The following is a 13,974-nucleotide window of genomic DNA, read 5'->3' as shown; positions in this document are numbered from 1 at the left end:
ATTAGCCATCAATCTCTTGAATTAAGAACGCTAGAAATTGTTTCTAGTGTCCTGTTTACATCTCTAATCTCTTAAAAGGCAGAACTTGATTTTCTAATTAATAGAAAAGGCTTTAGAAGCTGTTCAAGGGCTGCCATAGGTGTTCTTGGTGTGGACAAGCTAGAGGGACAACATCTGGTGTCCTAAAGATGAATCTCAAAGGCGCAGACACGCTGCAGCACATCAAGAGGTTAGTGTAATCGTTCTTGATTTAATCTAGGGTTCTAAAATTAATCTGATTAATTTAAAATCTTAAATGGAAAATACAGATCCAAAAACATTTTAAAAGAGTTTTAATATGTTGTTTATCATTGAAATCAAATAGATAAAAATAAATCTTGCATGGTGCATGTGACCCTAGGTGAAAATTTTTGAATTCAATGGTATAATCTTGTGTTTTTCACGCCTGCCTTTAATTGGTATCAGAGCCACTATATTTGCCATTTAGATTGTTGATTATATAATTTAATTGTGTGTTTGATCATGAGATCAAGAGATTCATTGCTGGTTGGATCATGAGGTGTGGCGGCACACATGGTGAAGCCACCATTGGTGGCGGCAACAATGGTTCCATGGGTGGTTCAAGGTTTGGCTTTTAATTCTGCAATTGTTGTATGATCTAAGGCCTATTCTTTGACTAATTAAAGTGTTTAATTAGTTGTTTTAATCACGCAATTAAATTATGATTTAAATCAGAATTTTAAAAATTGTTTGAATGTGATTCAAATCTGAATTTTAAAAGTTGTTTGAATGTGATTCAAATCTGAATTTTTAAAGTTGTTTGAATCATATTTAAATCTGATTTTTTAAAATTGATTCAATAAAATTCAGATCTGATTTTTTAAAAAATATTTGAATGTGATTCAAATCTGATTTTTTAAAAAAATGTTTGAATGTGATTCAAATCTGAATTTTTGAAGTTGTTTGAATGTGATTCAAATCTGAATTTTTAAATTTGTTTGAATGAGATTCAAATCTGAATTTTTAAATTTATTTGAATCATATTCAAATCTGGATTTTTAAGTTGAATATGAGATATTCAATTTAATTTAAGTATGTATGTTTTATTTAATTGTTAAATAGTGATATGCATGATGGATGATCATGGACTATAAAAGACCAATGTGATTGGATTTATTTCTTTTATGTTTCTTTGGGATTGTAAATTAATTAATTTATTTTAATTTATTTTGGGCATGTATTATTAAGTTTGTAATATTTTTGGGTTGTAATTTCATTTATTTAAGTTCTTGTAAATTCACCTTGGTATGCCAAGGATTACTATGTAATATTGGATTGCAAGAAGTTCAAGGAGGTCAAGAGCATTGGTGGGACCAAAGGGGAGGAATTCAATATCAAGTGTTGATTATGTACTCCTTCAGCAACTCTTGTAAAATGAATGAATGAAATGCACCTAGGAATGCCCCGATTCAATTCTTGGTGGCTCGTAATTGAATCCCTTAGAAAGTCCATGATCATACCATATTTATCGCTTATCCATGAATGCATGAGATGTATGGGAATGTATGCAATTATATGATATATGCATGCTAAATGGATAATGTGCAAAGTGAGACCTTAATAGTAATTAGGATGGCTATAAAATCTTCCAAACAAATGATTAAGTTGGAAATGCTATAATTAAAGTAATTATAACATAAGCCCTCCATTGGGGCAATTATTTTAAGAAATTTTAAATAGTTGCATGAGATGCAATTAATTTAAGAGATTTTCTTAAGAATAATTGTTAAGCATGAGATGTTGTAAATATGTAAATGGTTTGGTGGCCAATATTGGATGTACCTGAGGACATTAAAATTATTTGCATAATTACTGGCTCAATGGGATCAACTTAACTAATGCAAGATAAGTCAATATTGGATGTACCTGAGATTTTGAGCATTAGGAGCTAGCAAAAGGATTGAACCTCACATGAGATGTGATGGGCAAGGAGTTGCTCACTTATAGTTTATTGTAATTCCAATAATGGATGTACCTGAGGATGATCAATAGAATTATAAGAATTCAATCACCCACTAGAAATCCATCCAACTAGGATTTCCGTTTTCTACTTTGGAAGTGTAGGATTCGCTAAGTTAGTGGGAGGACCAATTTGATTAAAAGACCATAATCATTTTGGTTAATTACATGATACATTTACTAATTAATCTGTTTATTTTCTGCAGTTAATTTTCTGATAAAAATGAGCACAAAACAACCACCACCATCCAATATCCTTGCAAGCATACTTGATCACAACAGGTTGACAGGACCTAATCTGTCTGATTGGCTAAGAAATTTGAAACTTGGCCTGAACCTTGAATATATAGGATATGTTCTAGATTCAAATGTTCCTGGTCCCTTACCTCCAGAGGCCACACAAGAGGAACATGATACTTTGGACAAGTGGAAGGAACATGATATGAGAGCTAAGTGTTACATGCTTGCTTCCATGAGTAATGAGTTACAGAAGCAACATGAGAACATGCAGAGTGCTAGTGAGATCCTCCTTCACCTACAAGAGTTGTATGGTGAGCACAAAGAGAATGCTAGGTATGAGATATCTAGACAGTTATTCCGTATGAGGATGTCTGAGGGACAGAATGTTGGGGATCATGTCCACAAGATGATTCGGCTGATTGAGCAGTTGGAACATCTTGACTTCAACATGGATTTCCAATTACAAACGGATTTGATCCTTGATCCTTCACGAGTCTTTTGGGAATTTTGTGACAAATTTCCATATGACTAAACAGGAATGCACCTTAGCTGAATTACTCAACATGCTGGTTATTGCCCAAAAGAATATGCCAGGCAATAAGGGAAAAGAGGCAGCTTTGGTTGCATCTTCTTCTGCTGGAAAGTCCAACAAGAAGAAGGACAATAAGAAAAAGTAACCTCAGATTCCTGGTCCTTCCAAGAAAATAGCTAAACTGAAAAGGAAGACTAAAGCTGATGGAGGCAAAGGAAAGTGTTTCCACTGCCAACAGGAAAGTGTTTCTATTGCCAGTAGGAAAGTGTTTCCACTGCCAACAGGAAAGTGTTTCCATTGCCAGTAAGAAAGTGTTTCCACTGGTCAGAGTATAGTAATCTAAATAAATGCAATGCCATGGTGAAAACCAACTCAAGTACAAAATATATTTGGCACTTAAGGTTATGTCATGTTGCAGAAGATAGGATTGCAAAATTGGAGAAAATGGGGATTTTATCCTCATTGGGCTCTGAGCCTACTCCAACTTGTGAATCTTGCCTTCAAGGCAAAATGACTAGATCACCCTTTGTTGGACAAGGGCTAAGAGCTGAAAATATTTTGGAACTAATACATAGTGATGTATGTGGTCCGTTTAAAGAAATGGCTAGAGGGGGCTTTCATTATTTTATTACCTTTACTGATGATAAATCAAGGTTTGGGTATTTGTATTTGATGAAATACAAACATGAATCCTTTGAAAAGTTCAAAGAATTTAAATCTGAAGTAGAAAATCAAACAGGAAAAAATATTAAAGCTCTTCGATTAGATCGTGGAGGTGAATATTTGAGTACTGAATTTGATGAATACTTGAAAGAGCATGGCATTGTTTCTCAGCTGACTCCTCCAGGAACGCCACAGCTGAATGGTGTATCTGAAAGGAGAAATCGTACCCTATTGGATATGGTACGTAGTATGATGAGCTATACTGATATGCCAATCTCCTTTTGGGGATTTGCATTAGAATCAACTTTTTATATTCGAATAGGATTCCATCAAAATCGTTTCTTCCACACCTTATGAGATATGGCATGGAAGAAAACCAAGTCTTAAGCATGTTAAGATTTGGGGTTGTCCGACTTATATCAAAAGTTGAACAACGATAAATTGGAGACCGGATCGAGAAAGAGGTCGATTTGTTGGATATCCAAAAGATAGTTTTGGATATTATTTTTATTGCCTACTTCACAAAGGTTGTGATAAGTAGAGATGCCACATTTCTTGAACAACGGTTTGTTCAAGAAGGAGGCAAAGGAAGGCAAATAGAGTTAGAATTGGAGAATTCGACCAACCAGCATTAGATGGATATAGATCCATCTAGTCAACCTATACCCATTGATGAAACATCTACATTTGTTCCTCGTAGAACAACAGGGTATCTCACCCACAGTGAGATATGGTTTTCTTCATGAAGAAGAACAAGAGTTGTCTACTCATGAAGAAGTAGATCATGGAGATGATCCACTTACCTATGAAGAAGCTATATCAGATATAGACTCTTCAAAATGGATTGATGCTATGAAATCCGAGATTGATTCCATGTATAAGAATAAAGTTTGGGATCTTGTTGACCCACCTGAAGGTATTGTACCTATAGCGAACAAATGGGTTTTCAAGAAGAAAATTGGTTTTGATGGAAAGGTAGAGACCTATAAGGCAAGGCTAGTAGCGAAAGGGTTTCGCCAAAGGCAAGGAATAGACTATGAGGAGACTTTCTGCTTTGTTGCCATGCTTAAATCAATTAGGATTTTATTAGCAATAGTGCATACTATGATTATGAGATTTGGCGGATGGATGTCAAAGCGACTTTTCTCAATGGATACATTGAAGAAAACATTTTCATGGAACAACCTAGGGGATTTGAATCCGAAGATGGTTCCAAGGTATGCAAGCTAAAGCGATCCATTTATGGGTTGAAACAAGCTTCGAGGAGTTGGAACATCCGTTTTGATGAAGCCATTAAATCTTTTGGTTTTATCAAAAATGAGGATGAGCCATGTGTATATAAGAAGGTTAGTGACAGTGCTATCACTTTCCTTGTCTTATATGTGGATGACATACTGTTGATGGGTAATGATACAGGTATGTTGACGACTATAAAGGTATGGTTGTCAAATACATTCTCCATGAAAGACTTAGGGGAGGCAACATATATTCTTGGGATTCGCATCTATAGAGATAGAGCGAAAAGAATAATTGGTTTATCCCAAAGTCTATACTTGGAAAAGGTGTTAAAGAGGTTTAACATGCTTGATTCCAAGAGAGGATTGTTACCAGTGAGACATGGTATCCACCTTTCTAAAGAGATTTCTCCAAAGACACCTGAAGAAAGAAATAAGATGGCCAGGATTCCATATGCTTCGGCTATTGAAAGTTTAATGTATGCAATGTTGTGTACTAGGCCGGATATTGCATATCTTTATTAGTTTGACTAGCGGTATCAATCCAATCCAGGTTTGGAACATCGACGGTATCAAGAATATCCTTAAGTAATTGATAAGAAATAATGATTTATTCTTTATTTATGGAGGTGGAGACTTGCAATTGGATGGTTATCTGATTACGATTTCCAATCGGATATCGATGATAGAAAGTCTACCTGGATATGTGTTCATTTGTAATGGAGGTGCGATCGGTTGGAAGAGTTCCAAGCGAGCACATTGCAGATTCCACTACTGAGGTCGACTATATTCCGCATCGAATCTGCAAAAGAAGTTGTTTGGATAAAGAAGTTCGTGACAGAACTTACAGTAGTTCCTTCCATTGAGTCAGCAGTTCCACTACACTGTGACAATAATGGAGCATTCATACAGGCTAAGGAACTAAGGTCTCACCCAAAATCCAAACACATAGAAAGGCACTATCACATTATCAGAGATATAGTTGGGCAAGGCGATATAGTCATGCAGAAAAATAACATCGGTGAAAAATTCGGTGATCCATTCACTAAGCCTTTGTCATAAGCTCAGTTAGACCGACATCTTGAGAAGATGGGTCTAAGGTATTGTAATGAATGGCTCTAGTGCTAGTGGGAGATTGTTAGTAGTATGCCCTAGAGCATATCATTTAGTATGTATCTTGTACATATTTTTAATAATAAAAGGCATTTCCACTTTTCCGTTTACATAATATATTTATGTGTAATAGAAAAGGTCCATTGATATTTTGTTAGAAATATTATTCTTAAGTTGTTAAGAATATGAGTGACAATATTTCTAGCACAAAGTGTCATAAATAGGTTCACAATCGAGGATACTTCATAATAAGGACATGACTTATCCAGAAAGATTGTATTCATGTTTGTTCCCAAGTTATTTATATGAGATATAAATAAGATGGAATGGTGAGTCTCATGCCATATAACAAACTTGATAGGCACTTATAAATGATAAGTAGGCCGACGGTGACATTTATGACAAGCACATGGAGTTTACTCTTGTCAATGTTTTGTCATAAATCATATCGTGCATATAATCTTTAGATCCGAGATAGCACAGTTATCTTGTATATAGGTAGTTTGAGTTTGATCTCGCTTTCATACTTGTACTATGTATGGGTATATGGGCATGTGTTGGCTCACTAGTTATATATGGAGGTAGGTGTTGATCAAGATGGAATCTGTTCCTCTAAGTAAATAGAGATAAAATCCTATGTTCATTTAATTGTTCTTGATGTTTCAAGTTCTGGCCAGACAGATAGATTTATTGAGAAAGAGTTTACGATGAGAAAAATCTTTTAATCAAGAACTGGAATTAAAAGAGAACATAATATTCATAGCAAATGGAGTTTGACATAAACCATGACTCGGCTTGAGTTGGGATTTTATGTAGAGAGATTCTAGTGCATGGTAACATATGATTATAGGTTCATTTAAGGTAAACCTTATTACTAATTGGGTGGCCATGGCATGCTATGCTAGGTGTTAACCATGGTCTATGAGGTTCATAAAATGATTTAGAGAAATCATTTATGGTAAGAAAGAGTTCGATGATATTAAGAGTTGATATCATGTCTCATTGCCAATTAGTGATGAGCCTAGTAAGTCACACACATACACAAGTTATCACCTATTTAAATATGATTTGATTAATTAATTAAAGAGTTTAATTGATTAATTAAATAGATTTGGTTTGCAATTAAATTGCAAAGTCCCTAGCATGACTTGAAACCAAATCTAGATTATTGGATGTGTAGTATAAATTAAATTTATATTTAAAGTGTTTAAATATGAATTTAATTGATGAGAAATTAATTAATAGAGATTAATTAATTAATTTATATTTGATATAAATTAATTAGAAGAAGAAAATAATTATTTTGGGTTAAAAATTCAAAATTAAGACACAGGGGCATTTTGGTCATTTCACAGTGTGACACGTGGCACCATGAGATGGTGACATATGGCATAACACATAAGCTTGCCAAATGTTTTTTAATCATGTAAGATGATTAAAATCAAGATTAAATATAGGTTTGACACTTGGCACAATGTGATTGGGTCACTTAAACCTAGAGCTAATTAAAAGGTGACATGTGGCTAGGGTTTAATGTGTTAACCTAGCTATTTAAGTGTGGTTATGAAAAGAAAACATAACCAGCAGCCTCTCCTCTGATATGTCACGCCACTTTGAGCCTCTCCAGCTATTTCTCTTCATCTCTCATCAATTCAAAGAGATTAGCCATCAATCTCTTGAATTAAGAACGCTAGAAATTGTTTCTAGTGTCCTGTTTACATCTCTAATCTCTTAAAAGGCAGAACTTGATTTTCTAATTAATAGAAAAGGCTTTAGAAGCTGTTAAAGGGCTGCCATAGGTGTTCTTGGTGTGGACAAGCTAGAGGGACAACATCCGTGTCACGAAGATGAATCTCAAAGCGCAGACACTGCAAAGACATCAAGAGGTTAGTGTAATCGTTCTTGATTTAATCTAGGGTTCTAAAATTAATCTGATTAATTTAAAATCTTAAATGGCAAATACAGATCCAAAAACATATTAAAAGAGTTTTAATATGTTGTTTATCATTGAAATCAAATAGATAAAAATAAATCTTGCATGGTGCATGTGACCCTAGGTGAAAATTTTTGAATTCAATGGTATAATCTTATGTTTTTCACGCTTCCGTTCCTTTATCAAATGCCCTAGTATACCTAACTAGATTGGTTTGGATAGTTTGGCATGCCAATAGGGTATTGTTTTAGCTGTACTGCGAAAGGAAAGGCTTTGTGCCTGTATTCATGGCTTTATGCCCGTATCCATGGCTTTTATGCCCGTATTCATGGCTTTTATGCCTGATTATGTGATATCATAGCTTTTAGCTATATTGACTGCATACGTGGTTGACGTTCTGCGTCCCATGGTATGACGGCCCGAGGCACCGCGGTGCCCAGTGCCAACGACCCGTTATCGATTCGATCATCCAAAGATAGGTTACTTGGGCAACCAAATGAATGGAAAAGTATAACTGTGAACTGATTATTAAAGAAAATACGAAAATTAAGTATCAGGAATGATTACAAAAATACAAGGAAGCTCAAGATCATGAAAAAAAAAATATATTAACGAAATGCATGAAGAAGTTAATATCATAAAACATTATTAGCCCTCGACTAAACAATAAGTTAGTAATTACTCATTTCTTATGAACACAATAGCAAGGAAATTATTATTTTTATTTGCATATTATATTTTCTTGTATTATTGGCACCACTAAGCTTTATGCTTAGCTAGTCGCTTTTACACGCATAGGTGCGAAGATTTGGACAGAGGGCCCGATGACCCACAGTTCGGTAAGGCGATTATGATTACGCATAGTGTCCGTGTCACCTCACCGTCTGATGCATTTGTATGACACTATGCTTTTTTTTGGTATTTTGTAATTGATTTTTATTTTCCTTTGTGTAAATGAAACTTATGTAATGTATTTTGATTTTCATGTAAATAATGCAAAATTGTGTTTGTAAATGGAAAAGTGAATATTGATCTGTGACTGTTACATGACTATCAAATGTGATGAATGATTGAGAAACGAATGGTTGAAAAATATTGAGATTTTAATATTGGAGTTTGTGAATAAATGAATATGATTATTAGAAGTGTTTTTCACAGGTTCCGAAGAACTGTTTTCTCCATTTTTAGCCGGTACTCCGCCGAATTTTCTTTAAAATTTTCGGAACCTCAAATAAATTACAATTTCAATAAATGAATTATATTTCACAAGTTATATTCAAAACTACGATAAAAATGAATTAAGATAAAATAGAGTGCTCCGGCACACTGAGTGGCATAACTTGCTCGGCTACACTGTAGTCGGGTAAGGGGTGTCACAAGACCGGGGTTCCTTATCCAAACAGGCTCTTTTGCAGCATCTAATGCAACAATGTACTCAACCTCTATAGTGGAATCAGTAGTTGTACTTTGTTTGGAACTCTTCCAACTAATTGCACCTCTATTACAAATGAACACAAACCCAGAGGTAGACTTTCTATCATCGATATCTGATTGGAAATCAGAATCAGTATAACCATCCAATTGCAAGTCACCACCTTCATAAATCAAGAATAAATCCTTAGTTCTTCTCAAGTACTTAAGGATATTCTTGACAACTATCCAGTGTTCAAAACCTGGATTGGATTGAAACTTGCTAGTCAAACTAACAGCATATGCGATATCCAGCCTAGTACACATCATTGCATACATCAAACTTCCAATAGCCAAAGCATATGGAATCCTGGCCATTTTATCTCTTTCTTCTAGTGTCTTTGGAGACATCTCTTTAGAAAGGTGGATACCATGTATCACTGGTAACAATCCTCTCTTGGAATCAAGCATGTTAAACCTCTTTAACACCTTTTCCAAGTATAGACTTTGGGATAAACTAATTATTCTTTTCATGGAGATGCAAATTCCAAAAATATAGGTTGCCTCCCCTATGTCTTTCATGGAGAATGTATTTGACAACCATACCTTAACTGTTGTCAATATACCTAAGTCATTACCTATCAACAGAATGTCATCCACATATAAGATAAGGGAAGTGATAGCACTATCACTAACCTTCTTGTTGTCCCAAAGAAAGTGACCAAGAGGGGGGTGAATTGGACACTTTAGACAATTTTTCAGCCCTTGCTCTAGACTTAATGAAAAATTGAGGCTTTGCACTTCTATGTATGTGTATAACTCTGTTCCTAGGGTGTAATTTAAGTAATCAATCAAGTTATGCACAAATACTAGTTCATACACAAAATAATTACTTGATATCAAGTGTATTTTCTCACATAAAATTCAGAGTTTGCAATATTAGCTCAATAAACAAATTCTCAACACATTCAATATATATAATCAGAAAATCAAAGTGCTGAAAATTAAAGAGTTAAGGGAATAAGAGAATCAAACACAATGTTTATAGTGGTTCGGCTCTCTTAGCCTACATCCACTCTTCCCAAAGTCCCACTTTGAGAGTCACTCCACTATTTGATCTTTTCAACAGGCAAGATTCAAAGCCTTTACAATATCAACAAGCTTCCCAGGTGCTTGAGGACCTTTACAACGTCTTTGCTTCCCACAAAAGACCACAAGCTTCACAAGGTGCTTGAAAACCTCCCACAAGCTTCACAAGGTGCTTGAAAACCTTCCACAAGTGTGTCCTCACACTTACACAACCTTAAATCGCTTTTGCTGTAGAAGATATCTCTCTCAATAACTCTCCAATCTCTATTTTAATTCTAGAAGATTGAGAGAGAAGATTTGCCACTCAAGCTCAAGAGTAATTGAATGAAAGCTTTAAAAACCACAATAAATTCACTATGAATAAGAACACTTTCATTAGTTAGAATTGTAGTAAATGATGCCTTTTATAGGTGCTTTTCATTGCCAAAAACGTCTGTTTGGAGAGTGTGTCCAACGGCTCTTTAATTTTCTAAAAACTAGCCGTTATTGCTTAGAAAGTCGTGCAGCAAAGTTGAGTCAGGTCAGGTCATAAAAATAGTTAACTAAAATTTTCACCGGTTAACTAGTTTTGTAAGATAGAGAATTTTAGAAATAAAAACTAGTTAACTAATTTTTGCAACGGGTTAACTAATTTCGCTCTTGCGGACTTAAAAATTGAAATTTTGAGTTTTGAAGAAAGGTTGTAAAAATTTTTTGACCATTCAAAAACCTTAGGAATGATATAAAAACACTTTCTAAACCCTTGAATCTAAAAACAAAATTGATTTTAGGTCTCAAATGGCATAAATTCTCCAATCTTGTACAATGGACCTAAGAGCTTAATTTCTATCATATTTCTTCATGGACTTTGATTCGTCTTGTGTTATACAAGATGATAAACTCCTTTTATATCAGCCATGTCAATAGAATAGTCCTTCCATCAATGTCTTTGCATATCATGACCTATAAAATCACTTCAAATACTTATGCACAAAAGGTTAATGTATATTTCATTAAGTTTTGTTATCATCAAAATCAAGCTCATTTTAGCTTACAGGGCCTACAATCTCCCCCTTTTTGATGATGTCAAAACTTAATGAATCTATGAAGATCATAAAAATTCAATTGTATAACTATCTACATATGTCATGTATGCAAGAACTTGCTTTTAGACAGGCTCCCCCTATATGTATGTACATAATCATTAAGAATGTTGAGAAGCTATAAAATAGCTCCCCCTAAATCTGATATTCAAAGCATCTTGAAGATAATAACATGTTAAGCAATTTCAAGATTAATTCATCCAAGATCAATTCAATCATCATACATAAGATATATCAACCATAAGTCAATCATAAAGGATCATCAACATATCTTCAATAACTTTCCAAAATAAGTCCAAAATATCTATATCAGAATGTGAACCATATAACCACTGATCAAAATTAGTTAACTAAAAATGTACCCAGTTAACTAAAAACATTCTGTCAGTTAAAAAATTTCCTTATCTTCTCCAGATTTCTCCCCCTTTTTGACATCAACAAAAGGATAGGCTTTCTCCTATTTTCTTCTTTGTTTAAAAAACAAAAAGACACAACTTTGAAAGTCATAAAGCATATTTCAAAAAATCTCAAGATTTTTCTTTGTTGCTAAGAATTCTGCCACTTCTCCTAAGGTGAGTGGGATCAACAAGTTTGACTTGTGTCTTCTTCTTTGGGGGTTCTTTTTCAGTTATGGGTACTTGGATTTTTGGAGGAATGGGTAGAACTGATTTTCTGGCTTGTGTTTTGGTTCTTCTAGGTCCGTATTGCATGGGTAAAGAGATGGTTGATTCAGGCACTGGTTGAGAGGCAGTAGGAACAATGTTTGGGTCTTGTGACTGCTCTTCCTTCTCTTTTTCTTGTCTTGAACCATTTCTGCCTTCACTTTTTCCATTGTCACTGCTGCTGTTGCTTGTAGTATGAGATGAGGAGGATTCTATTGATTTCTCTTTGTCAGATTCTTGTTCTGCTTCTGATGCCTCTTCGACAGATTTTTCCTTCTCAGCATTTTTCTCTACTTGTTCAACCTCAGCTATCTTACTTGCTGCTGGTACCTTTTCAACAGCTTCTACATGCTCCTCTTCTTCTTCTTCCATTTCAGAAATTTTTACTCCACTTGGTCCAGCAGCCTTTGCATTGCTAGGACCAGCAGTACCCTGTGGGTAACTTCCAAAATCTCCAAATTTGCCAAAAGATTCACCAAACAACATTTGAGCCATCTTCTTCATGAACCACTCTTGTCTATCCAATCTATTAATCAACATATCCATCTTTGCATTGTGTTCAGCCATAATTCCCTTCTGCAACTCATGAGATTTTTCTAAAATATTCAAGGTCAGTCCACTCATTTCTTTTATTTCCTTCATCATGTCCAGATGTGCTTTACTGATTTTCACAAAATCTGACATTTTCAGCTTCATTTTCTCTTTCTTCTTAGAGCTTTCCCCTTCATCTATCTTAGAACTCTTTTCTTTCAACTTGCTTAGTGGGATGTCCGATTCTGTTTCAGAATCTGATTCTGATTCAGATTCAATCTCAATCTCAGTCTCTTCTTCTTGCTTTTTGTCTTCTTTCTTACTCCTTTTTCTACCATCATCAGCCTTGAATATCTCCTTAATGGGGATAGGATTGCTAAACTTCTTTTCTTTACTCAAATCAACTCCCATAGCTTGAAATATAAGAGTCAAAGGCATAGCATATGGCAACCTTCTATGCTTACTAGACTTAGCAATCACTTTAAAAATCAAAAATGGCAAATTAAATCTGATTTTGTTAACCAAGTGCCACATAATGCATAAGTCAAGGCTATTTGCATATGAGTGACTACCACTCCTAGGATTAAGCAAATATCGAATGAAGGATTGTAGAATCCTAAAATTTTGAGGCACTAAACTGATATTGGTCATTTCATTTTCAGGTGTACCCTCCGGAAAAATTGATAATTGAAATGCCTTCTCATCATATCCATCAAGCTTCCTAGAATCTTTGAAGGTTCCAATCTTATTTCCATCATTTGGTAGGTTTAAAACAGAGGCTAAGAAATCAACATCAATAATCTGACTTTTCTTCTTAACTCTCACACTGAAACTTTCTCCTTTAACAACTTCTTTCATACTTCCATAAAATTCTTGAATCAAATAAGGATAATAATATTCATTCAACTCAGAAAATTCCATCCAGCTTTGAAAAGTAAATAATTCTTCAAATTCATAAGGCAAGTCAGAAAATGAATCCCATTTAATGTACCTTGGCTCAAAAATATTTTGTTGCACAAAAGGTTTCGAAGCAGGGGCCTTTTCCATTTTCTTCTTTTTCGCAGAGGGCTCTGACCCAGCAATACCCTTTCCCTTTCTTTTTCTTGCTCGTTCTGCCACTGTCTCTGTTTCGTCATTACTGTTCTCAACTTCAGTTCCTTCTTCTCTCTCCTTTTCGGAACCGGCAGCAGCTTTCATGGCATCACCCATGAATTTTCGAGGTTTGGTAGTCACTTGTTTTACCCTTGCCATCGATCCTTGAAAAATTTCAGTGAGAAGTAGTGGCTTAAGGAAGAACGGGATTTTACCGTTTAGGGATTTTGAGAAAGAAAATTGGGGATTTCTGGTTTTGAGAGTAATTTGGGGTTTCTAAGAGAGTGGAGAATCAACTTGTAGCAGAGAAATGAGGGAGTTTTAGATTGATTGAAGTGTTATGTAGCAGTTACAAAAAAAAATTTTTCAAATT

The 13,974-nt window shown here is 34.8% G+C and overlaps 1 protein-coding gene across 1 annotated transcript; it reads right to left on the bottom strand.

Annotated features, from left to right (window-relative positions):
* Positions 1-11,843: 11,843 nt before the first annotated feature.
* LOC131170237 (uncharacterized) lies at positions 11,844-13,760 on the bottom strand. The gene has a single exon (XM_058129303.1). It carries the CDS (start codon positions 13,758-13,760, stop codon positions 11,844-11,846), a length of 1,917 nt encoding a protein of 638 aa, XP_057985286.1.
* Between the last annotated feature and the right edge of the window lie 214 nt (positions 13,761-13,974).

The sequence above is a fragment of the Hevea brasiliensis genome, chromosome 11 (genome assembly GCF_030052815.1).
Source record: "Hevea brasiliensis isolate MT/VB/25A 57/8 chromosome 11, ASM3005281v1, whole genome shotgun sequence".
In the NCBI taxonomy this organism is placed as follows: Eukaryota; Viridiplantae; Streptophyta; class Magnoliopsida; order Malpighiales; family Euphorbiaceae; genus Hevea; species Hevea brasiliensis.
The sequence above is the reverse complement of the archived record's forward strand: the minus strand, read 5'-3'. Positions and strand labels throughout refer to the sequence as shown.